Source organism: Drosophila mauritiana, chromosome X (genome assembly GCF_004382145.1).
Source record: "Drosophila mauritiana strain mau12 chromosome X, ASM438214v1, whole genome shotgun sequence".
In the NCBI taxonomy this organism is placed as follows: Eukaryota; Metazoa; Arthropoda; class Insecta; order Diptera; family Drosophilidae; genus Drosophila; species Drosophila mauritiana.
This window is the reverse complement of record NC_046672.1, coordinates 5,556,916-5,582,224: the sequence shown is the minus strand read 5'-3', so window position 1 is coordinate 5,582,224 and position 25,309 is coordinate 5,556,916. Positions and strand designations below refer to the sequence as shown.

General features: G+C 46.5%; 4 protein-coding genes across 5 annotated transcripts; 3 read left to right on the top strand and 1 right to left on the bottom strand.

Annotated features, from left to right (window-relative positions):
* Positions 1–9: 9 nt before the first annotated feature.
* Positions 10–25,309, bottom strand: LOC117146603 (centrosomal protein of 162 kDa). Its single transcript, XM_033312928.1, has 7 exons — positions 24,278–25,309; positions 4,472–5,132; positions 4,193–4,406; positions 3,457–4,121; positions 1,743–1,933; positions 1,527–1,679; positions 10–1,369 (listed from the first exon to the last, which is right to left on the bottom strand). Exons 1-7 carry the CDS (start codon positions 24,956–24,958, stop codon positions 1,244–1,246), a joined length of 2,691 nt encoding a protein of 896 aa, XP_033168819.1. The 5' UTR covers positions 24,959–25,309; the 3' UTR covers positions 10–1,243.
* Positions 7,916–12,184, top strand: LOC117146602 (fibrous sheath CABYR-binding protein). The gene is made up of 5 exons (XM_033312927.1): positions 7,916–10,172; positions 10,244–10,432; positions 11,021–11,162; positions 11,226–11,751; positions 11,823–12,184. The coding sequence occupies exons 1-5, from the start codon at positions 7,919–7,921 to the stop codon at positions 12,114–12,116; spliced, it is 3,405 nt and encodes a 1,134-aa protein (XP_033168818.1). The 5' UTR covers positions 7,916–7,918; the 3' UTR covers positions 12,117–12,184.
* LOC117146604 (carboxypeptidase B) lies at positions 12,820–16,715 on the top strand. Of its 2 annotated transcripts, XM_033312929.1 has the most exons (4): positions 12,835–13,231; positions 14,985–15,323; positions 15,491–15,854; positions 15,911–16,715. In XM_033312929.1, the coding sequence occupies exons 1-4, from the start codon at positions 12,835–12,837 to the stop codon at positions 16,713–16,715; spliced, it is 1,905 nt and encodes a 634-aa protein (XP_033168820.1). The 2 variants fall into 2 exon arrangements, with proteins under 2 accessions (XP_033168821.1, XP_033168820.1); XM_033312930.1 differs by lacking the exon at positions 14,985–15,323 and having other exon boundaries at positions 12,820–13,231.
* LOC117146605 (carboxypeptidase B) lies at positions 19,186–24,023 on the top strand. Its single transcript, XM_033312931.1, has 4 exons — positions 19,186–19,523; positions 22,136–22,570; positions 22,632–22,785; positions 23,010–24,023. The coding sequence occupies exons 2-4, from the start codon at positions 22,165–22,167 to the stop codon at positions 23,785–23,787; spliced, it is 1,338 nt and encodes a 445-aa protein (XP_033168822.1). The 5' UTR covers positions 19,186–19,523; positions 22,136–22,164; the 3' UTR covers positions 23,788–24,023.

Here is a 25,309-nt window from a genome sequence, read left to right as displayed (position 1 = left end):
TGTTGTGAATTGGAATACTGGGAATTTTTATTTGGTTTTTGTCTTAATTGTCCGCCTGCTTGAGTTTTTACTTATGGGAGATCTAGTACTATTCCATTTCATTCTTTTAACAGGGACCGTAGTATTTCGAAAATTCACTCGGTAATCATTAAGTATCCAAAAAAAATGTCAATTTTAACAAAAGTTATATATAATAAATACTGGATGAACTTTGCATTGCTTATAATAGAATTAACGTGGAAATATCGTCTACTCTTAGAGAAGTCTATAGAATTTCTTTCGTTCTTAATTTCGGTATGTCATCAAGTTTTGAAATACATTTATACTTTCTGTATAGGTGGTCGACATGTTAGCATATTGGTGTCTTATATATCTGCCTATTTGGGATGTTTAGGGTAGGGAAAGGGGTGTAAATAAACCTTATTTACGGTCCCTGGTTCTTAGTTTGTTTTTAACTTTTTCAAAGTTCTCTATCATAAACGCACAATAATTGGGTTAGGTAAAAAAAAATCGACTGCTAGGTTGGTAAAATTAATTGTGCCCGTACAGCACCTTTCGTCTAAATCAAATATATAATATTCAAGTTGAGATCGCTTCGAATTTCTGTACTTCGATATTCTATATACATAAAATACTTATTTCTAGTACAACTTTCATTTCCAAAAACTACCTCTCTTTCATTTCCATGAAGCATCCAACTGGCTCGCTCTCTTTCACACCGCCATCGCTATCTCTTTCTAAGTTGTGTGAACGTGGTTTAAACCATTCAATTTCTACATCGAAACACTGATATTTAAAATACATTCTGCTCTAAGAACTACAATAACTTTAATCTAGTTCTGTTTCATTAAATATCCTTGGTGAGCAAAGGGCCATGAAATGGATTCCGATTGGCCTTGGCCGCCAGATTGAATTGCAGCTTTTGTTGGGAAAGATCTTAAGCCTATAAATAAATGGTTGGCTAACTGATCACTTGTCGATATACTTATTGTTTCCATTTTGAACACATTTGAATTTGGTTTGAGAAAATCGCAGGTGCGTCAGTTAGAGTTTCATCTTTTGTAGACGCAATCCAACCTGGCAGCAAGTGCTCGGACCCTTTGCTACCAACCCCTGCTTTTTGTTCTGGCTAAAATTGTTTTTATCATTGGATGTTTTTCTGCTTAGACGGACTCTAATCGAATTGGCTGGCATTGAACGTGGCAATGTGGCTTAAGTAATATCCTAAACGCTTTTAACTCCTCTACTTGTTGTTGTTCTCCTGCATCAGATCCTCGAGAGCTCCGTTGAGCCGTCCTTTGCTGAGTGCCTCCACCAGCATATGAAGCCTCTCCTCCCGCTCCGAGTGCCTCCTTTCCAAAAGCGATACCTTGAAATAGTATTTAAGTCCAAGAAATTAGTGACGAAACCACATATGTTAATTTATTTCACATTAAACAAGCAAACCTCCACTTGACTTGTTCTGTATATTCTTGAAGTTGCAATAGATCTTGATTGTTTCAGGGAGTTTTTTAATGCTTCTGTACCTTGGCTTTCAGGGCATAGTAGTCCACGGGCACCTTGCGCCGCTTCTGGGTGGTCAGTGCCTCCTCCCGCTCGTTGAGGCGCTGCTGCAGGATCCGCACGGTCTCGTTGCAGGAGGCCAGTTCCCTTTCGTGAGCACTCTGCAGGGTCTTCAGCTGAAAGCCGGAATTAATTTAAACATTAGTTGAGATTTTCTCAAGTGCGGTGTGATCACTTACATCCTGCAGCCGCTTGTCATGAAGAGTTTTATAGTCGGCCTCCAGCAGGCGGTACTTGTTTTGGGCCTCCTTCAGAGCCTGACTTTCGGTGGCCGCCGGAATGTGGTCGCCGTGGTGATGGTGATCGTAGCCACTGGAGCGCCTCTGCAGGGATCCGCCGCTGGCCTGGGATCTCAGATCCAGTTTGCTGCCTGGGAATGTCAGAAGCACAATAGGGCAATAAATATAATAAATCTAATATAACCAATACGCATAATCCAATTATGTAAGCTGCTAAAACGGCGGGGTTCATTGAGCTTCGTGTGGCCAAATTTTTATACAAAATTTTCACAAAAAGCTTATTGCATAATCCGACAGTTATGAAGAGCGATTTACATTTTTTACACGCGCGTACGAAATTAAAACACTCGCTGATGATGCTATTTATACGGTTACCGTCGTCCGCTTTTGGCATTTACAATTATTAACAAAACAAATTTGACGGAGCGACGGCTCATTAATTAGCCACAAAAAAAACAGCACATCGCATCAAAACACACACGCACACAACGACGAGACAATAAAAAATACAAAATAATCACAAACGCAGAAAAATAAGTAATAAAAACCACGCTTAGCTTTTGGCCAACAAGTCATGGCATTATAAAACGTCCATTTCACCGGGGACGGGAGCGGGGTGAAAGAAAGGGGAGATGGGGCCGCAGAGAAGACCTGATCCAATCCAAGTAGATCCCCAGCAGCGTCCACCGACCCGCCGCCAAAACAAACCCGCGTCTTTGACTTTGACTTTCGCTTTCGAATTTTCTTTTTCGATGGCGCAGCCACAGCGCAATAGCAATAGCAACAAGAAATTTAAATCCGAATCGACAAAAGGTAAATAAACAAGCGTCAGGCCGCACAGGTGACATAACCAAGTGCCCGAGATGGGGTCTCCCACTCCGCCCTCCACTCCGTGTATCCACATGTATCTCTCGGTGGGTCGGTGTCTCCAACTTCGACTCTGTGGATTCAGTTTCGTTTGGGCCGTTTGTTTTAACCCTAGCACAACAGCACTTTTTGGTAAAGAAAAAAATAATATATTACAAAATATATTACACAGCAAACGAATATTTCAAATATAGTTTCAATGAAACGATTGTTTCAGATGAAATTATAATAAATGATTTTCAATACTAGCATCCAAATAATTTACAGAGCTCTTCTTCGAGAGCCTCCATTTAACCCACGATTATCAGAGGGTTAAGGCGTCTTGGCCTGGCTGAAACGTGTTTGTCTTGGCCATTGGCCGATGGCCGCTTAGCCGCTTAGTTGCGCTGCAATTGCCGTTTGAAACGAGTGCAAAAAGTGGTCAAAAGGCCGACAGCGTCGACAGCCGTACAATGATTTATTCCAGCAATTTATTTGCCGTCTCTAGAAGCGGAGTGGCGGAGAGGGGTCCCCAGCTTGCGGGCGGGCCGGGGGAGCGGGGAGGAGTGGGCACTAGGCAGTGGGCAGAGGGGCAGAGGGGAGGGGAACTACCAAGTGTACGTGCTGACCGGGCAGAGAAAGTCCATAAATTACCAGCCATCCATCGGCGACCGAGTGACACAAACACAACCGAAATTAGAGAGGGGCTATGGGATGGGTTTTTCGATTTGATTTTGGATTCGAATGGGGATCGGGATGGGGATGTGAACTTCGAGTTTGGAGGGAATCGATGCGATGCGATGCTCACCTGTCTGGCTGCCGGAGCCAGTACCCTCCTTGTCCCGCTGCAGCTTCCGTATGGTCTTTTTGCATTCATCCAGCTCTCGCGTTAGACGCTGCATTGCCTTGTTTTTAATGGCCAGATCCACGCGCATACTCCTCACGGAGCTGAGCAACTGTGCCTCCTCCTTGGATCCTCCGCCGCCATGGCTGAGCAGTGAGAGCGTTGAGTCCGACTGCGAGATGGGCAGCTTAGAGGGGCCCGCGGTGACCAGTGGCGAACGCCTTTGACCGCCACTTTGCTTCGAGTTCGGGCGCGACGTGTTCGGCGTGGAATTGGCCGTGCTGCTGGTGCTGCTGCTTGCGGACGGGGCATGTGGATGGAGGTGGCCATGCGCGTGGTGGAGGTGCTGCTGCTGGCACACAAGCGCCGGCGAGGGGCAGCCAATGGTATTGGTACTATGATCCCGCGTTCCATTCGCCGCCTGGGTTTGGGTGCCCATTGTGTTCGAGCTAACCGGAGTAGCTCGTCCGTGGTTTACTTCACCGCTGACTGATACATCATCCTGTTCTAATGGCTCAGTTTGGGTGCAATTGTTGTAGTATCTATCCGCCCTCTTTTGCATATACCGATCTAAGGTGCGCACCTGTGATTCTATCTGCTCGTTTAGTTTTGTGTTGATCTCCTGAAGGCTGTAGATATATACAAAAAAAAAACATGATTATTCAATATCCCTTCGTGCACCTTCTTATCTAGAACCCACCTTAAAACCTGCGTCTCCAGGTCCGCGATGTGCGTTTCATATTTGGCCTGCACCGAGTTGAAGCGCGCCTGGACATTGGCCAGAATCTGTTGCGCCTTGCGATCCTGCTCCTTGGCATCCGATTCGAGCTGGGCGATGCGCTGCTCCAGCAGTTTGCGACTATTCACGTTCTCCTGGTCGTTAAGCGGACACATGCCCGAACTCTTGGACGCCACTAGAGGAGGAAGGGAATAAGAAAATGTTTATAACATAACTTCAGTTTGGTTAGTCTAAGCGCACCTATCAGAGCGGACACGGAGTCCGGATGCTTGCGCATCAGTATCCGCTCCATCTCGCGGCACTGGCGTTGCAGGTCCTGGATGACGCGGCTGTCTTTCTCCTTGCCCTCTCCAGTTCGCCGTCGCTCCTGGTGCGCCTCCTCGAGTTCCTCGCGCAGGGAGCGCTGCATCTGGAGCGCCTCACCACGATCCCTGCGAGCCGCCTGCAATTCCGACCTCAAGACATTGGCGCACTCATTGAGATGCTGCACGTCCAGCTTGAGCATCTCGGACTCCTCCTGCAGCCTGCTGTTGTGCTCCCGGAGCGCACGTTGCGTCTGCGACAGTGAGTCGCTCTGCAGGCGAACGGAGGCCAGACGCTCCTCGGTGTCCTTGAGTCGCTCCTGCAGTTGCTCGATCTCCAGCTTGAGCGCATGCTCCCGCGAAACACTGCAGGCGATCTGTTCGATGGGTGAGGTCAAGGTGCTGACCATGCGCTTGGGTGAGCTGCCCACCGCCTTCTCGCTGTAGCTGGCCATCGGTCGAATGGACTGACTGGACTCGATGTAAGAACGCCCTTGACTCTTAAACTGACTTCCAGGCGGACTCCTGACCACTTTGCCAGGGTCCTCAGCCTGCGAAAATGTGGGGGCGTCCACCTCCGCTTCGGTGATCTCCTCCATCTGCAAATAATATGTAAATAAATATGTAGAACATAAATACTGGGGAAAGTAGAAAATATTTCCTCGACATTTTCTGCAGTTTACTCATGCTCCACTTAACTATTATTTAGAAAACCGTTTTAAAAGGCTAAGTTTTTCCTCGCAAATTTTAAGACTCACACCTTACATCTCATTTACGTGAAAGATGAAGAGGTTCGATGAGTCGGGGCCACGGGGACATGTGAAAGTGCAGGGGAGGTGCTCCTGGGGTGTGGCAGCTTAACGGTAATGGGCCACAAAACGAGCCGTGAAGGTGCGCGTTGCGAGAATAACAATAATACTTAATACTTGTCGTCGCTGGGCGGTTTCTTTCGTTGCCTCCATCATCCATCCTCTGAAGAGATGGCGAGCAGAGCAGGCCAGTGGAAGTGTAGAAATACACACCACAATGACAACTTTATGTCCAAGTGGACAGTGGATCCAAATGCTCATGACATTAGTCAAATTTGCAATCTAAGTTTTACCATTCTTGAGCAAAATATATGTGATTAGGTTATATTTTAGTTATATTTCATGCCTGCAAACTTAAATTGAGTTGCAAAAACGAAAGACTTAGGCAACGAACTAGCTATGGGTACGAGTTTTGGCCCACTGTGCGCGGCAGCAACCCTCGTCAAACGCTATCGACTGTCAAGTGGCACCATGGGTCTCATGGGTGCCCGTAAGCGTAAGGAGATAATTGGGATGATGTGGGCGTGCAGCAGCACCAGCAGCGGCAACAACAACAACAACAATGCACTCGACACTCGACAAAAAGCAGCGAAATATCGATGAAGAAAGAAAGTTCGTGGCACCGAACCTCCCACTCCACCCACCATCGCCCATTGTCCCACTGTGCTCGTCGGCATGTCTGTGTGTGTGCATTGGTTTTGAAGTGGCCTTTTTCGGCATTTAGCCGCCAGCGATTGGCTGACATTCGCTGCCCACTCTCGCTTTCATCGACTCCGCCAGGCTGGTACGAGTAGTAGAATCTACCTGGAAAGCATCGTACACCTCCAACTCGTTTGCACCATTCACTTCATTCATACTTTTGTGAATTTTATGGAGCTGCCACTTTCCACTTGGAAATCAGCTTGAAATGTGTGAACCTATTTGGTGGGGTACTTGATTTCAATTGGTTCTACTTCGTTAAGAGATCGATGGTTTATTTAACAATTAAGCCACTTTAATAATTACATTTTAAATTTAAGACAACAACTAAATTCGTATTAATTTAACAGGCTTTATTACATGTATATTCGTATATATATCCAAATTGCCAATTAACAATAGTTCGTGAAATTCACGCCAAAGCATTAGCGCATCCATTAGATTCATTATCAGTTGGATGCCAAATGGCAAAGCAAATGGAGTGGCGGCACTTGCCAATCGGCCGATGTCGGTCGATTGATCAAGAAACTATAAGTACCTATGTCGGTCTATTAGGACAATTTCACTACTTGACCCAGGCAATGGCGGTGGGGATTGCAATTACTTGAACTCTCGCTCTTCCTCAATTGTCATTTGATAAACTCCACTTATAAAGTGAAAGGAGCGGTAGAAACAGCAATGGAACCAAACCGAACCGGCAATTGTTTGCCCGCCAACGAGGTGCGGTTGATTAGAGAGCAGAGCAGAGCGTGGGTAATACCAATACAAATATATAATATTCGAGTGCAAATAAGAGCCACAAAAGCAACTTATTCAGAAATCATGTCAATGAGCAAATTGGAAACTTTTAAAGCGCGCCAGCACAACACGAAAAATAAATAATGTGATCAGCGTGTGATTTCGTGTGCCAAATCCGAGAAATCCCCGGGTGCGTCCTGCTGCACTCAATCAATGAATATGTTTATATATATATTTATATATATATATATGACAATACGCATTGCAATTAACACGCCATTGCCAATTGACATCGATTATCAATTGGGGCTCCCGCTGATTCAGCGATTCAGATCGAGATCGATATGGAAATGGAGCTCGAGAATGATTTGCTGTGCATATAGAAAGTCGATCACTCGATAATTGTGACAGTTGATGGCACTTACGGCGAGCTACATTTAATATTTAATTGGGGGAAAAGTTATTTATGGCATCGGAAGCTCAAGCGCACATAATTGCACAGCGGAAATGTGGAGCATGTTATTTTTATTTGACTTATTTTCACTTTATTCTACTCATTATAACTTCTCTCATTAAATATGTTTTATATATTCATATTCAAGGCATATTCAGGAGCACTAATTAAATAAATATTGATAAGCTTGTTCATCCTAACCGCTTTTTGTTAGTTTCTCAAGAAACTTGGGCGCATATCGTGCCCATTTGATCTGTTAAAGCAGTGCATATATTTCGATTATCAATTTCTAGCTATGCTCCGTCCGCATCGATCCCGAAAGAAAGCGAGAGCGGGCGAGCTGACGGTATGGAAATGTTGGATCGTAGTCGGATTCGGAGATGTTAGAAATGCTGGGCGGGAGATATGGTTATGCCGATGACACTTGCTGGTGGGGATTAACATAAGAGACCGTGGGCCCCGCCGCGGCCTCTCACAAGGAAGAGAGCCACGAGCTTCGGGCACTTGGAAGACATTAACATACATAACAAGTTCCACTCTTTGATGGCCAGTGTAAGCGGACAGCGACGCCGGCAGCGGCAGAGCGACGCCGGCTGCGGTGGCGGCAGCGTGGAGAGAAATATCGAAAATGAAATGGCAATACTTTCCCAGCGTTGGTATAAAAGCGCCACTCCACCAATGGGACATGTCTCATTACGGTTCACAGTCAGATCCCGCTAAGATGTACAACGCGAGATCGCGTGGCAGCGCTGCCAACGAGGGGATTTCCCCCAAAAGAATAGTCACCATCGGCTCTCTGCTCCTAGTCCTTGGTTTTAACCAGGTGGCGTCCATGTCGCTGGATCGCCTGGCTCTCGAGAGAAACGAGCTGCCAGCGGATCAGCAGCAGCCACAACAGCAGGATGTTCTCGTGGACAACATGAAGCTCACCTCCATTCCCTCCGCCGACTCATCGGACATGTATATGCTGGTGCCCGATACGGTGGCCAGTCAACTGGAAGACACCGAGCATGTCAATCGCAACTCCATCGAAGCCGATCCCGAATCGGATCCCTCTGGCTCATCCGCCTCCGACATGCTGATGCTGGAGAGCGATTCCAGCCCGGCTATGCAACTCGTGGAACTGCCCAGCGACATTACGGTAGCCGAATCCCAGCCAGAAACGGAGCACGACGCGGAGCACGACGCGGAGCAGCAGCCCGAGTCCATCGAGGAACATGTAGTCCTGATGAAACCAGCTAGCCAGGAGGCTCAGTTGGAGCAGACCGTGGACTTGGCCACCGAAGCGGCACCAGTGCCTTTAAACGACGAACTGCCAGAGGATGAGGAATCTCCTGCTGCCACCGAGAGTGCCGTGGAGGAATTGGAAAAGGAATCCGAAGCGGCCATGGATGATCAAGTGCCCGAGGAATCGGAAACTCACCCGGAACAGGTGCAACTAGAGGAATACCAGTCAGAATCTGATGGTGAACTGGCGGAGAAAAAGCCAGAGATTGAAGCTCAGACAGAAGTGGAAGCCCAACCAGAAGTGGAGCCACAACCAGAAGTGGAGTCCCAGCCTGAAGTGGAATCCCAGCCAGAAGTAGAAGCCCAACCTGAAGTGGAACCTCAGCCAGAGGTTGAACCTCAGCCAGAAGTGGAAACCCAGCCTGAGGCTGAATCTCAATCAGAACCAGAAACCCAACCAGAAGTGGAAGCCCAGCCTGAAGTGGAAACCCTACCAGAGGCTGAATCCCAGCCAGAAGCAGAGTCGCAGCCCGAAAAGGAACCCGAAGTTGAGGCTGAGAAAATCAGTGATAACGAGGTGGACACCACGGAGGCATCCCTGATGGAAACCCTGGTCGAGGGCATTGAAGATGGTCTAACTGCCGCTATGGACAACCTGGTGCCCGAAGAATTGGCCGAGGCCAGTGATAAACAAGAACCGGAGCTTCAAAGCGAAGATCAGCAGTCCCATGTCACAGAAGCCATAGAAGAGCAGGCAGTTCCCGAAATTGAGCAGGAAAAGGAAAAGGAACCCGAACAGCTAACCTTGGCCGATGATATTGCCCAGCCTTCAAATGAAGAGCCAGTCGCGATTGCCCCAGAACAACATATTGAAGCGGAAATTGCTCCAGCTGAAATTCCAGAGGAAGGCAAGCCCGAGGAGGAAGTCCAAATGGAGGAGGAGGTTAAGCCACTTGAAGAATCTAAGCCCGAGGAGGAAATCAAGCCCCAGGAAGAGTCAAAGCCAGAGGAGGAGGTCCAGAATTATGCTGAGACTCAACCAGCTGTCACCGAGGTGAAACCAGAGGAAACTCCTGCTGATATCCCTGCCGAGATTCCTGCTGAGGTCCCTGCCGAAGTTCCTACCGAAGTTCCTGCCGAGATCCCTGCCGAAGTTCCTGCCGAGATTCCTGCTGAAATCCCTGCCGAGATCCCTGCTGAAAACCCTGCTGAAACCCCTGCTGAAATCCCTGCTGAAATCCCAGCTGAAATCCCAGCTGAAATCCCAGCTGATGTTCCAGCTCAAGTTGTAGATGAAGCTCCAGCGGAAACCCCAGTTGAAACCCCAGAAGTTCCTGCTGAAGTCCCATCTAAAGTCCAAGATGAAATCCAATCCGACTCGACCCAAGCCGAACCCCAAGTAGAGAAGGAAGCCCAGCAGCCGGAGAAGGAAACCAAGCCCTTGGAATCGTCGCTGCTGACCACCATCATTCCCATGGTGATGCCCCAACCCCAGGTGCCATCGCAACCCCTTCAGGTGCAGGATAGTGTGCTGAACTACGTCAACGCCTCGTTCATGCAGCAGCAGCCATCGGAAACGGATCTGCCCAAGACGGAGGAGGAGTCACCATTCAATGCCCATCTGCGTCGCTATGATGGCGCCCAAGTGTGGCGCATCGTGGTCCAGACCGACAAGGATAAGCGAATGGCCGACGAACTGCAGTCCAAATATGGTGCGTTTCCCTTCTTATGCTCTAGTACCTTCAATAGCTAATCTAATCTTATATTTGCCATATTTTTTTAGATGGCCAACTGTGGAAAGAGGTCAAGCAGGAGGTGGACTATCTGCTGAAGCCACAAGTTTTGGCCGCCGCCGAGCGTCACATTCGCGCCGCTAATCTTTCCCGGATCGTTCTCATCGACAATTTGCAGCGTGTCATTGAAAAGGAGAATCCGCCAGCGGAGAAGATTGCCGAGCTCCAGAACCGCAAGGGTAAGTAGAAATAGAAGCAATCAAAGAGTGAATTCAAAATAAGTGCAGAAGAAGAATACGCCTTGGTTCACACACCCGCTTTTCGTGGAGCAAAAGGATATTTCCTTTTTATTTTTTTATTTTATTTTTTTTTTGTGTGGAGTAAGAGTTTTTGATTGACAGGCGGTAGGCCGGTGCCACCCCTTTTTTCCAAAGCGAGGTGTCGCCGCAAACGAGCATTTAATGCACTCGGCGAGGGGCGTGTGAAAAGTCATCAAGCGCAAAGTGGCTTTGCCATAGGAACGTGCCACGTGCCACGCTGCCCCAACTCCGAGCAGTGAACTTCGAGGGGGGAAAAACGCACCCGGAGAAAAGGGCCAGGTCCTTGCAAGACGCTGTTGTTTAATCGATAGCCGGTGAAACGGGGAACGCCAGACGACGCCAAGACAATGATGTCTCCTTCGAGGGTTCAGGGCCGAGGGTTCTGGGTTCAAGTTGAGGGTCAGAGTGCCAAGTTCCCTTTTGCCGCTTTGAAATGACAGCAAGTTGAATGAACCGAAGGGGTTAATACATCATATTTATCTGCTTTGCATTTTGTGTTGCCCGCAGGACATCGCCTCACCTGGCAGGCCTATCATCGTCTGGAGGACATTCACGGCTTCATTGACTACATGGCCAAAACCTATCCGGATATTTGCTCCACGGAGATCATTGGCTACTCGGTGGAGAAGCGACCACTGAAGATTCTCAAGTGAGTGTGGTCAAAGAACCTCTAATGCAGCGCAATGTTATATACTCGTATGTTTTCCCTCAGGATTTCCAATGGCAATGCCCGTAATCCTGGCATCTGGATCGATGGTGGCATGCACGCACGCGAATGGATTAGTCCGGCCACGGTCACCTACATTGCCAACCAGCTGGTCGAGGGTTGGGAGGATCTGCCCGAGCACATGCGCAGCATCAACTGGTACATCCATCCGGTGGCCAATCCCGACGGCTACGAGTACTCTCACACAACCGATCGACTCTGGCGCAAGAATATGCGTGCCCATGGTCGCCAGTGCCCCGGTGTGGATCTGAACCGTAACTTTGGCTACAAGTGGGGTGGCAAGGGCACCTCCGCCAGTCCCTGCTCGCAGACATATCGCGGCAGCAAGGCCTTCTCCGAGCCGGAGACCTTCTACATCTCCAAGTTCATCAGCGGCTTCCCGCGCGAGACCTTCCAGGCGTACCTTTCGTTCCACAGCTATGGCCAGTACATCCTGTATCCTTGGGGCTACGACTACCAGCTAACCCAGGACCGTGCCGATCTCGATCGTGTGGCGCGACAGGCTGGAACGGTGAGTTAACCCTAATCCGAATGTTTGTCAATAACCTCGTAATAATACATGTTGTGTTCTTGCTCTTCCAGAGCATCACCAAGTCGACGGGCGTGAAGTATACGGTGGGATCCTCCGCCACAACTTTGTACCCCGCCGCCGGCGGCTCCGATGATTGGGCCAAGGGCATTGCGGGCATCAAGTATGCCTACACCATTGAAATGGGCGACACCGGACGGTATGGCTTCGTCCTGCCCGCCCGGTTCATCCAGTACAACGGCAAGGATGGCGTGACCTTCGCCGACACCGTGGCCAGGGCGATTGCCCAGGGACGCGGAAAGTCGGTGGCCAGGAACAGCAGTGGCAGCCGGAGGCGTGGCCACTAGTCCTGACACTTAGCTAAATGCGATTTTTTGTAAATCAGCCTAATGATTTTTTTTTTTTGCTATTTATATGAATACTATTTATTTATTTATTTATTCTACTTGTAACTAGACAAATTGAACACACACAAAAGAACACACAGAAAAACAAAAACAAAAAAGCTCATCTAAATAGACTGAAAAATGTTTATTGAAAATTAAAAAAAATTTAAAGTAATTGAGAAAAATTTATTTTGACTGGGGGCAATAAAATGTTAATATTTTGATTAAAAAGCAAGCAAAACCCAAAATGTTGAATGCTCAAACGGCAGAGTTATGTTAATGGACTATTTGTCTATGAAGAATCGGTAGCTGCCTTCTTCTAGCCAGTATAACAGTATGACAGTATAATAATCTTTGTGGTCCCACACACACCTTAACCAAAGTAAAAGTCCGAAATGAAAAGCATCAGAATCAGCGGCATTTCGTCAATATGCAAATGCGTTGGCCTTAATTGGGGAATCGGTCGAGTAATAGGGAAATACGACGGGGTCGCGGAAGACGAGAAGAACGCGGCTCGGAGAATGGAGAATTGAGAACGCGAAAAACCGTTAGCCGGAGGCTGCCGCTCACCGCTCGACTTGTGAACGCATTAAATCCGCACCAACTGCCCAATCGATCGCACCACAATATCTGCAAGATCCAGAAACCAAACGAAACTATAACAAAATATTCCAATAATATGCACCGCCTCCCCTGGAAGTGGGCGTGGCTGCCGCTGTTGCTACTAATTATTGCGAAATTGGAGCAAGTGGGCGGCAAAACATATCTGGATTGGGCGCGCACCGATAGTCAGCTAACGAGGCTACCATTCTTTGGCGGCGGTGTGGGTCACCTGCTGCGATATCTGCACCCGTTGTCGATGAGTCCCCCATCCGAACGCGGCAAAATCTCGGAGCTCCGCAGCGAATTGGATGCCAACTATGTGAGCTACCGAGGTGCGCAGCTCTGGAAGTTGAACTTCAACGCCACCCGGGGCTCGTCCATGGAGGAGCGGGAGGAGGACGATGAGGCGGCTGAGGAGCGACAGGTGCTGGCTTCGCCGGATGCCCAATTCAACGAGGTGGTCGCTTTATTCGGTGAGTCAAAACACATACCCCGGAGGGTCTATCAAGTCTGCCGTGCCACACAAAAGAAGAGAAATTGTCAAGCCTAGTCGCACACTCGCGGCTAAGAAACTAGCACTTACACTTCCGTATGCAGTGTTTTGGCCATAGCAATGGGAAAAATGGTCGAAAAATGTATTGTCATACCTCTTTGAACTCGCAATTTAAGCTCCAATCGACTGGCATTCAAATTTGGAAAATTTTTTTTTTTTTAATTTTTTGCAAATTTTTGTGATGTTACCCCTTACCGAAAATGCGAAAATTGGCCCAAAAATTAATTTTCCCAAATCCTTCAAAAAGTGATAGGGATGGTTAGCCCTTGTAAGTAGCTGCTCAAAACAGTTATTCTTTCCACTTTAAGATCAGTTTTAGTCAAGTTATGATAATAATGGTCATCTAAAGTTGTTTAATTTTTGCCAAAATAATTGTTTTCGATTTTCCGTAATAAAATAATCAGTTTTTTGGCCACAACTTTATAAATAATTGTCTGAGTACAGAATGCCATACCTCGTCGAGTTCGTATTTAAATTTCCAATCGAACTGTGTCCACAAATAGGAATTCTATTTTTTGGCCATTTTTTGCAAATTTTGATGATGTTACCCCTTACCGAAAATGCGAAAATTGGTCCGAAAATTAATTTCCCCAAATCCTTCAAAAAGTGATAGGGGTGGTTAGCCCTTGTAATTAGCTGCTCAAAGCAGTTATTCTTTCTACTTTGTAATCAGTTTTAGTCAAGTTATGATAAAAATTGTCATCTAAAGTTGTTTAATTTTTGCCAAAATAATTGTTTTCGATTTTCCGTAATAAAATAATCAGTTTTTTTGCCACAACTTTAAAAATAATTCTCTGAATACGGAATGCAATATCTCGTTGAGTTCGTATTTAAATTTCTAATCGAACTGTGTCAAAAAATGGGAATTCTATTTTTTGGCCATTTTTTGCAAATTTTGATGATGTTACCCCTTACCGAAAATGCGAAAATTTGCACAAAAATTAATTTTCCCAAATCCTTCAAAAAGTGATAGGGGTGGTTAGCCCTTGTAATTAGCTGCTCAAAACAGTTATTCTTTCCACTTAATAATCAGTTTTAGTCAAGTTATGATAATAATGGTCATCTAAAGTTGTTTAATTTTTGCCAAAATAATTGTTTTCGATTTTCCGTAATAAAATAATCAGTTTTTTTGCCACAACTTTAAAAATAATTCTCTGAATACGGAATGCAATATCTCGTTGAGTTCGTATTTAAATTTCTAATCGAACTGTGTCAAAAAATGGGAATTCTATTTTTTGGCCATTTTTGCAAATTTTGATGATGTTACCCCTTACCGAAAATGCGAAAATTGGTCCGAAAATTAATTTCCCCAAATCCTTCAAAAAGTGATAGGGATGGTTAGCCTTCGTAATAAGCTGCCCAAAACTGTAATTTTGTTATCTTTATGATAATTTTTGGCCTCGTAATGATTAAAATGATCATCGGAGCACTTAGAAAATATTGACTTTTACAAGTGATGCTTGTGCAATTCTATTATCTTGACCGCGTCTGTGACGAAGAGAGGCGCGTTTTGGGAGGGGTCAGGGCAGGTCAGGTCAGGTCAACTCGGCCACCTGAGCACGCATTCGCACGCATAAATTTGTGGTTTTGGCATAAATCAGAGAACCGCTAGCCCAGAACCCAAAGCCGAGAACCCAGATAGGTATTCAGTTCGAAGATGCCGCCACTGGAAGCGCTCACGTTTGTGGCCCTGATCGGATCGGTTCTTGGCCAGAAGCTGCTGCTCTGGCGCAGCGTCTCCGTGCCGGAGATCTCCGGAATCTCCGGTCTGCCCCTCGCCCTGCTGACCCTCAATGGCAGCGAGCTGTACGAGTCCACGTTGGAGGGCTTGCAGTGGCTATCGCCGATGGATCTGCGACGTTTCGACTTCCTTTCGCCGGGCTCCTCGTACCAGATAAACAGGCGCTACCGGAATGGCAGCCAAGTGCAGCGTTACTACGGTTTCCAGCTGTGGAAAGTCCACGAAACGCGGCTGGAACAGCCAGAACTCAGAGCCTTCTGGCGGCACTTTGGTATAAACATATCAATAGCATTGGTCTTCAAATGAATCTATGAATATATTCTCATAACACACCAGTTTTTAATATGTAAAAATGAATATTCAATCAACCCAATTCCGTTTATCAATCGCTTCCAGAAGGAATTTCGACCTTTCCTAATGTTTTTCAACTTCTTTCAGGCAGCGAAGTGTGGAATATCAACCAGGATGGCATCGACATCCTTATCGAGCGACGCAATGTGGCCGATGCACGGAAGTTCATGGACAAGGTGGGTTATAGCTACAACATAATGATCGACGACATCGAGTCGGCGATCGACGAGAGCTACGTGGAAGTTCCGGCCGTGGAGCATCCATTGGATTCCGTGCGCAACAATTCGCTGCCATGGATGGAAGTGCCGGGATCAACGATGAACTGGCGGCGTTACCACGATCAGGCGGACATCAAGCAGTTCCTGCAGACGCTGCTCGAAACCTACTCGGAAAATGTGGAACTAATCCAGATAGGGGTCACGCGCAACAAGCGACCACTGGAGGTCATCAGGTGAATCAGATCGCTTTAAAATGTGTAGACGAGTATAACGAGTGTATCTTTCTCAGGGTCTCCAATGGGAATCCGGACAACTGGGCGGTGTTCGTGGATGCTGGACTGCAGGCCAGGGATTGGTTGAGTCCTGCCGCCCTCACCTACGCCATATCCAAGCTGACCTATCTCTGGGGCAGGCCAAAGGGCAAGGTCAAGGGTGAAGGTCAGAGGCAGAGCAGGGCGGAGAAGGCAATGCGCCGCATCGATTGGTACTTCCTACCACTGGCAAATCCAGATGGCTATCAGTACTCCCGCCACACCGATCGCCTGTGGACCAAAAACCGTGGCTACGACAGTGTCAGTGGTTGCTATGGCGTAAATTTGGATCGAAACTTCGACTACGGCTGGGACGGCACCGGATCGACGAGCAATCCCTGCAAGAATCTCTATCGCGGAGCCCATAGCTTCTCCGAACCAGAGAGCCGAGCCGTGCGCAGCTTCCTCTCCGGAATGCGCGAGTATCTGGGTGCCTATGTCTCCCTGGGCGGCTATGGACAGACCATCACATATCCCTGGGGCGATGCGGACTACGTGACGGAGAATCAGCGGGATCTCAAGCAGACAGCTAGGAGGGCAGTTCTCGCACTGAGGCGACTCAACCAGGCGGAGTACTCGTCGGGCACCAGTTATCGCCAGAAGTTGGCGCGACCGGGCAACTCGGCCGATTGGGTGCAGGATCGCATTGGACCGCAGCTGGTGTTCAATATGTTCCTCAAGGATCAGGGACGCTATGGCTACCTACTGCCGCCGCACTACATCGTGGAGTCCGGCGAGGAGGTCTTCGAGTTCCTGCGCACCATTGCCCAGCAATTGCAGTAAACGAAAACATTCTCCACTCAACTATCTAATATAATCTACAAGTTGGTAACGACAACTGAAAACTGGTCTAAAACTCAGGAAACTCTTAGAATATTTCATACATATGTATTTGAAAAACCATTGAATATAAATAGTTCATTCTGTGCGATGTTTTTCTATACCAATTTGAATTAAGTTAATGCAAGCTGCATACTTTCAGGCTGAAATGGTCGAGGAAAGCTCGTGCGTAGAACAGTTTTGAAAGCGGTCTGATAATCGAATTCTCCGGAGAGAGTGAACCTTTCTTTTTGCATTCTCTTCGGGCTCCGTCTGGTGGGGCGGAGAGATGTGGGAATAGAAGATAGCCAAAGAGAGAGCAGTAAACTTTTGGGCCACGTTTGGGATTCGCTGCCAATTTCGATTATAGATTTCGCAATCGCGCATATCGTAAACGCCATTATCCATTAACGATCTTATGTAAAGTATGCAAAAGACAAACGGCGAATTTGGCTAACAAGAATGAAGTGAAGAAAGGAAAAGAAAGCTGGGAGCGAGAGGGGCGGCAATAGAGAGCGAAAGAGAGCGCGAGAGCGTGGCGCCAACTTTCACTTTCAATCGCGTTTCAAAAACCAGTAAGCTCGAACCACCACGCTTACGACGTTTTGTTTTTCAGCTCTGGCCGCCTTATTTATTTGTTATTATTTTTTTTTTTGCTGCTCGCCGCTTCTTGTTGTTGCATATTTGATTGGATTTATTTTGTGCATGCATACAGAAATTAAGCGAAAGGCCCGTGGCCATCGCCGCCCGACGCCAAAGTCAAAGTCAAAGCTTCCAGCTGGCGAAGAAAGTGATTTGAGCGATAAGGAAAATAAACCAAAAAATATTATTATTATTAACACGATATGTACGGAAAGATAAACAAAAGACCCGGCCACTGAAACTACGAAGAGAACGGAAAGCGGTTTCCACACATGAAGAATTGGATATTAGATTGCATCTTATCTTGAGAATATACCAATTTCTTTTCGTGTATCCCAGCATTTACTGTACAATCAACCGACAGCAAACAAGAAAGGTGCCCTGAAAAAAAAAAAACGAACCATTGTGGTCGCACTCTCGAAAAAAAAGGGTTAAAAGTGAAAATCTGGGCAACACAAAAAGGTGAAATAAAAAAAAGCGAAACACCGGAAAAAAGCCAGAAACAAATCAAAAATAAATAATGCCTGGCGGCGAGAAAAAAATCAATTGTGGGCGGCGGGGGCGGGGCAGGTGATCAAAGGCGAAAGAAAGTAAAACTCGCCAAGTGGGTCAAAATCGCGCCGTCACACAATCACACAATCCATTAAACAAACACACACACGCGGTGATTTTGAGTTAGTGATACAATTGAAAATGCAATTTACAACCGCACTTGTGTTCAAAAGTCAGCTGATGTCGAAAGAGATGGAGATATATACAATATATAAAATATATGTTATATCTTGAACTTGCCAGTTTAATATTATATTGTCATTTCCGTTACATGCGATCGATGTTTCATAATGAGCAATCATCATTATTGGTTTTGATGATGATTGAAGATGAGATTGCCTGAAATGTCGGGATTGACAAGTTTGCACCTTCGCTACCTTTTTATGATCGGGGTATTTCCACTGATAGCCATTAGCAATCAATCAAAAGACACTTGTACAAATTAATAGCTAAATTACAACATTTAAATTTAAAAGGCTACTGAAACGTGTGATCAAGTCAATACATATTGTACTTAAACTGGTCACTTTTGAATACTTTGTAAACCTCAATACCAGATTGTTTAAACATCTAAACAAAAAAAAACTAAAAAGAACTCAGCACTAGGAAGTGGGATATTTATCATCTTTGGAAATCCCTGGTAACTGCAAAAAAGAACTTGTGCACCTGTGTTCGCCGTTGACTCATAACTAGCAAGTGGTCAGCACCACTTATTAAAAGAGAATATTCTTAAAAACCGGAAGTGCCATCGCAGGATTTTCCAGATAAGTCCAACTTGACCATTATTTTCTAGGAAATTCCGGATTCCAAACTCAGCCCGTGACTAATGAATGAATTTTGGTCCCTTTGACATACATATGTATATTAGCAAGTGGACAGTCCCCGGTGCGAAACCGTTAAATGCATTCGAGTGCAACTCAATGTGTGTGACTGAGTCAAAGTGTCAATGTCGTCGCGGGTGGAAGGGAGACAGCTGCTGGCGTGGGCGTGGGCCATGCATTCTCTCTCCCACTCGCGCCCCCTCCCCTCCATCATTATGGTGGGATGCAGATGCCAAAGAGAGAGATAGTGCGAGTGCGTGGTGCATTGGGGAGCTCCTCTCCCTCTTCCTCTCCCTCTCGCACTCTTCCTTTGCTCTCTCTGTCGCCGCCTCTGCCGCTGCGCTGCCGCCTTGCTGCTGGCGGCGCTGTCGTTTCCATTTCCAATTTCCATTTACGCGACGATCGCTTAAAAGATCGGTCGTCGGTCAGCGCAAACATTTACAACACTCTGGGCTTTGTTGTTGTTTGTAATTCTCGGTTTCGTTTGTTGTGTTTTTTTATTTTTTTTTTAATTTTAAATATTTTTTTTTTTTGAATAACGGCTCCCTTGCGCCGACAGAGCGGCAATATAAAATTGAAGCACATACAATCAGCATTTAGTCGAAGTTTGCAGCTTGCCCAGCGACACACTCTCCCACACACGCACACAAACACACACACACACACATATATATTCGCAAAGTGCACTCTCTTCCGAAGAGCCGGCAACTGGAAGAAGAAGAAGAAACAGGCGCAGCCTCGCAATCAACAAAAAACAGTAAGTGGAATAGGCAACAACAAGCTAAAAAAAAAGTGAAAGAACGCAGCAAACATACTATAAACTAAACTAATTTGTCAAAAGTGAAAAACATTAGGGTAAGAACGCAGAAGAAACTGAGTGAAGAAAGGGGAGAAGAACTCGAAAGAAAGTGAAGTGCACAGCTTCAGACGAACAGGAAGTTGAGGTGAAAGAGGGAGGACTCCCAAAGAAAAGGGGTAGAGCTTACAAACACAAAACAGAATTGCAAAACATCGGGGATGAAGATTGTAAAGAAAACACGTAAAAAGACAGCAGAGAAGAAAAGGAATGACTGTGTAAAATTAAGGGAGAATTGCAAATGCATTCATTTGAGGGTGAAGATTGTAGAAGAATGCCAGGCGAGATTCAACTAAAAGACTGCAGAACGAGAAATACCCGGTAAATGATTGCGCTGTAAAAGGGGAACACTGTCAAGATTTCAGAAGAATCCAGCAAAATTAATTCCTTCACAAAGAGTTTAGGCGTTTTTCAGTGAATATATGCAATATTTAAGGAAAATTAGCCTTGCAAGTATTTTGAAGACTTCAGCAATTACTAAAGAAAGGCTTAATTTGCTAAAGAAATTAAGATTATGTAAAAAACAAAAAAGTTGTTACAACGAACGAGGAAGTGCAAAATGCACCGGCTTCATTTTAAAACTGGTTTTGATTTTTAATTATTTGGCCACTCCGCGGAACAAGTTGAAATTTTGACGTGTTTCGCATTCGTCGAAAGTGTTAAAATCTGAGAATTTCACGCGAAATATTCTTTTTTATACGCCCCTTTGTTAACTAATTAAGGGGCAATTAGTGACAATCTAATTCATTATTTATAGTTCCGAATTTTCGATCGGTGGCGGATATTTTTTGATGTTTGCATGTAGTAAGGGAAGATGTTCAGACTTAACGAAGTTTATATAGCCAGAGATACGATCTTAGGAAGTTATGATTTGAGTTCTGAATCTGAAAATGTTTACTTTTCGGAATGAAATGCAGGCAAAGCGGGCACTAGTTAATGGAAGGAGAACGAGGGGCACGAAGGTCGAGGTGAACAGCAGCGAAATGAAACCGAAACAAAGCGAAATCCAATCCGAAACTGTGTTTGTACTCCACATTCGACTCCCGAGATCGGAGATCTGAGATCCGAGAACCAGTTCTCGGGGTTCGGAGACCAAGAGACTCACAGATTCAGAGAAACGGAGACGACCACCTCCCAACGTACAAGTGCCACTTTCTGGCTGGCAATAAAAAGAAAATAAACACGAAAATACAAATACGCATCCATAAAAACAAACCGAAATGAAAACAAAAACTACAAACGGGCCAGGGAAATTAGCACAGAAGCGTTAAACACGGCGTTTCGAAATCCGTAAGACGACCAGGAAAAGTTTCTAGGCCCATAATCTAGTTCTTAGGGTCCAGCAACTAAGCAACTAAGCAACTTAGCAACTAAGACGCAGTTGTCATATTCCATCTCACCTATCATTGTGCATACAAAACAGAGGGAGCGTACATAAACACGAAACTCGGATTGAGTCAACATGACAATAAACCCCGGGACACGCCCCGGAACTTTCAGAACTCTGGAAATTCACGGATCGAACGAGCCAAACGATCAATCGATCGTTCGATCGATCGATGCCATCAGAATCCGTAAAACAATGCAAATTGGTTGAGTGATTGAGTGTTGTATACTAAAATAATACACATACACCTACAGCAATACAAATATTTTTGAACACTTATGGGTTGCCTTGATCAGTATCTCGCTGAAATTGCATTTAATTTTACTCAGATACAAGATCCTGAAACGCACGTGTGTTTCACTGTAAAAGATTGCAAACCTATTAACTACTATTTTTAATTACTTATTGGCAATGACAAGCACAGACGAAAAAAAACAGGGTTACGAGCTATTCACACATCTAGATAACCCTAACCACTAACAATGAAACGGAAACATTTTTGTATTATTTTTTTTTTTTTGTTTTGTGCCAGTAATTAGAGGAACTTTTGCTGTAACAATTATTTTCACCGATACCAGCTGGAGTTTGCACATAGTTTCGTTTTTCATTTAGTTCTCGCTACCTGAACGATTTGGTTGTACGATTGGTTTCATTTGAACCATTGCGAAGGTTGAATTGAAATTCTATTTATAATAAATACTTTTTACGACGACGAAAAAGTTTGGAATAGCTGAAGCTGAAACTAAGTTAGCACACGGTTTGTTTATTCCCCGACTACAGCACTTTGGTTAAATAGCGTGATTTTATTGCAAACCAAACAAGCGTGTACTATTTTAACCTTTAGAGTTTAGCAATCAACTGGCAATGGTCATTACCATTTGTTGGTAGCAACTAGCGGCTTTATAGACGCCATAAATAACAAAATGAAAATCGTGACACTCATTGTTTTCGTATTGAGCCACGTTAGAAGCTATCTAATATTTGGCCAGTTAGGGGGTTTTCCAAGGCCAGTTTTCCCTCTAGCACTGATCGCAAGTTAATTAGTTAATTAATGAAGCTGCTTTCGGTTGATAACATCGTGCTGATGGCTTTTCGCTGTTTACTGATAACCGAATAACTTTTCCAGGTCGATCTGCTGATAGCAACAACGCGACGATGACGCAAAAAACCCTGTTGCTGCAGTTGCTGCTCCTTGTGGTAGCCGTAGCAGCCAGCTCGGCCAACCAACTGCCCTCCAATCTCACCCAGCTGGATGCCAACGAAATACCGCAACGGTACGATGAGGCGCAGCTCTGGAGGATCTACAACATCTCGGAGGCGATGCAACAGCGTGTGCCCGTGGGCCAAATGCTGGAGCAGAAGTTCGGCGGTAATATCTGGAAGGAGAACTCCAAGTTCCTGGACATCTCCATTGCCAGGGATCAACTGAAGGCCGCCCGCAGCTTTCTATCCGCCCATCGCCTGGATCCCCAGATTCTCTCCCACAACATTCAATCCATGATCGACGAGGAGCTTCTCGAAGGCATACAGTCCAGTTCGTTTGGTCACGGAAGGAGAACGAGTAAGTGGAGACCTACATACACCATAACGAATGGTATCTTAATGGAATCTTTAACCCACAGAGAAGGCCGCCAGGAGCAGCATGCACTGGAAGGACTATCACGATCTGGAGACCATCTATAGCTTTATGCGGGAGATCCGCACCAAATTCCCCAACATCGTGCGACTATACACCATTGGCCAAACGGCCGAGGGTCGCGATCTGAAAGTGCTCAGGTGGGTGCTAGATAATTTAGTCATATATTAGGGCTAGATTCCCCAAAGGAGATAATTGCCACAATCTGCCCAAACGTATGCAATCATTTCATATACTTCATAGCAGTTGCACAAATATGTGTAGCCTACTTTTAGGCACTATCCCATTTCCATGTTTTAGCCTAGCCTAATCCACGCATATTCCTGCGTAATTATCTAACGCAAAACTTAATGTATCGCTTTAGAATCTCGGAGAATCCCCGCGAGAACAAGAAGGTGTGGATCGACGGCGGCATCCATGCCCGCGAATGGATCAGCCCCGCGACGGTGACCTTCATCCTGTACCAGCTGATGTCCGATTGGGAGAACCAGCCGGCGCACATTCGCGGCCTCACCTGGTACATAATGCCAGTGATGAACCCCGATGGCTACGAGTACAGTCGCACAACGAATCGCCTGTGGCGCAAGAATCGCTCTCCGTCGCGTCGCGCCCAGTGCAGCGGTGTGGATCTTAACCGTAACTTCGACATCGGCTGGAATGGCTATGGCTCGTCGACGAATCCATGCAGTGATACGTACCGCGGATCCGCGCCAGCTTCGGAGCGGGAAACGCGAGCGGTGGCCGAGTTTTTGGCCAAGCGGAAGTACAATCTGGAATCGTATTTGACCTTCCACAGCTACGGACAGATGATTGTTTATCCGTGGGCCTACAAGGCCGTCAAGGTCAAGGATGCCAGTGTCCTGCAGCGAGTGAGCAGTTTGGCCGCGGAGCGAATCCTCCAGAAGACGGGCACTGCGTACAGGGCAGCGGTCACCCATGAAGTTTTGGGAATCGCAGGCGGTGGCTCCGATGACTGGAGCCGCGCCGCGCTTGGCGTCAAATATGTGTACACCATCGAGCTGAGGGATCGTGGAGCCTACGGATTTGTCCTGCCGCCGCGTTTCATTAAGGACACAGCTCTCGAAGGCTGGACAGTGGTGGAGACGGTGGCGCAGGCTATTGGCCCGAGCTCGTCCGGTTGAATGCCGCCCCATCTTCGCCGCCGAATCTCGGTGTAATTTTATAAACTCTGTCGCTTTTTTTTACACCCCCCACCCTTGTATAATGTGTAATCTCTGTGTGTGCCTGAAGGATTATTTATGTTGGTTTGAATGCCTGATTTGGTGACTGAGAGTGAGTGTGTGTTTTGGGTGGGCTGCTGTATCCTTTGAATCCTGTACGGCGAGCAATAAATGAATCTACGCTATTTATTACTACACATCGATTGAAGAATTTATTTGAGCGGAATATCAGCTTATTTTGACTAATAGCACTGCGATTCCTTGAGATTGTCCCAGCAATTAACAAAACATAACGTGGTTTAACCATAAATTGCGGAAATATTTCGAAAAAAGTATATATTTGATGGAAAACCAACTTGAGATTCATTCAAGCAGATAGAAGCACTTGACCAAATACAAGCCAATAAGAATAAGTGGAATATAAACCTGCAAGGCTAATTTTGCAACTCACCGTATCCTCGTCGTCATCGGTATTATCCTGGAGTTGCTGAAGATGCAGCTTCGCCATGGCCGCCGTACGGTTCTCTATGTCCATATCCTTTGGCGTGGACTCCTCGGAGATGACCGACTCCGATGGTAGGTTATCCACGAAGGCGGCAAAGCCGCATCCATTGCTGCTCTCTAGCGGCGTCTGCACCGATGTTGGCGAGGCCGACGATTTGGAACCGGATCTGGGCCGGACTCTGCCATTGACTGCGACGGTTTTTGGCGCCAAGGGAACGGGCAAATGCTCGATGCGATGGGTATAGCGTGTATTCAGACGTATGCTGCTGTGCGGCGAGGATTGCGGGGATGATGAAGAGCCATCACCACCGGTGGCAGCTTCTTCTCCGAGACTTTTGGGCGGAGCAAGAGGCCCTGAAGCGTCCAGTTTCGGAACAATACCGCCGAGACGCAACTGCTGTTGGATCAGGCGCTCCGCTTCCTGCAGCAATTCATCCACGGATCGCATGTCTGTGCTGTCGGACAGGCGACTCACCTCCTGGAATATAGACTCCGGGTCCGGATCGTTCAGTATTCCGCCGCAGTCCTGCTCTTTGGCCAGGAACTCGATGATCGAGCTGCTGTTCGTGTAGTCCAACGCATCCGCCTCCGCCACGCCCTGTTTGTGGGGGCTAAGCACCTGCGACATGGCGCGCTGATCTGATCCGCAATCCAATGGGGCCAGAGAGGATGTCTATCTACTTTTCTGTTTCTATTCTATTTATGTGTATAGAATCCCGATGCTTCAGTGTGTTTGTTTGTTTGTTTGTTTGCCTGGTCTGTCAATGCAAACCAATTGCAAACGAACAGAAAACAGTCGGACTATTTGCTCGTTGGGGAATTTCCGGATGCCCAGAGCGCGGACCTGGGGATCACGGATCTCACGGCTGCGGACACGAGGCTCAGCGGACGCGGCGCATCGTCAGTTTGGCCGTGGCAACAACATTTAAACCACTTTTTGCAGTACCCACACCCCACTCCACTTTGTAGACAGTGGGTA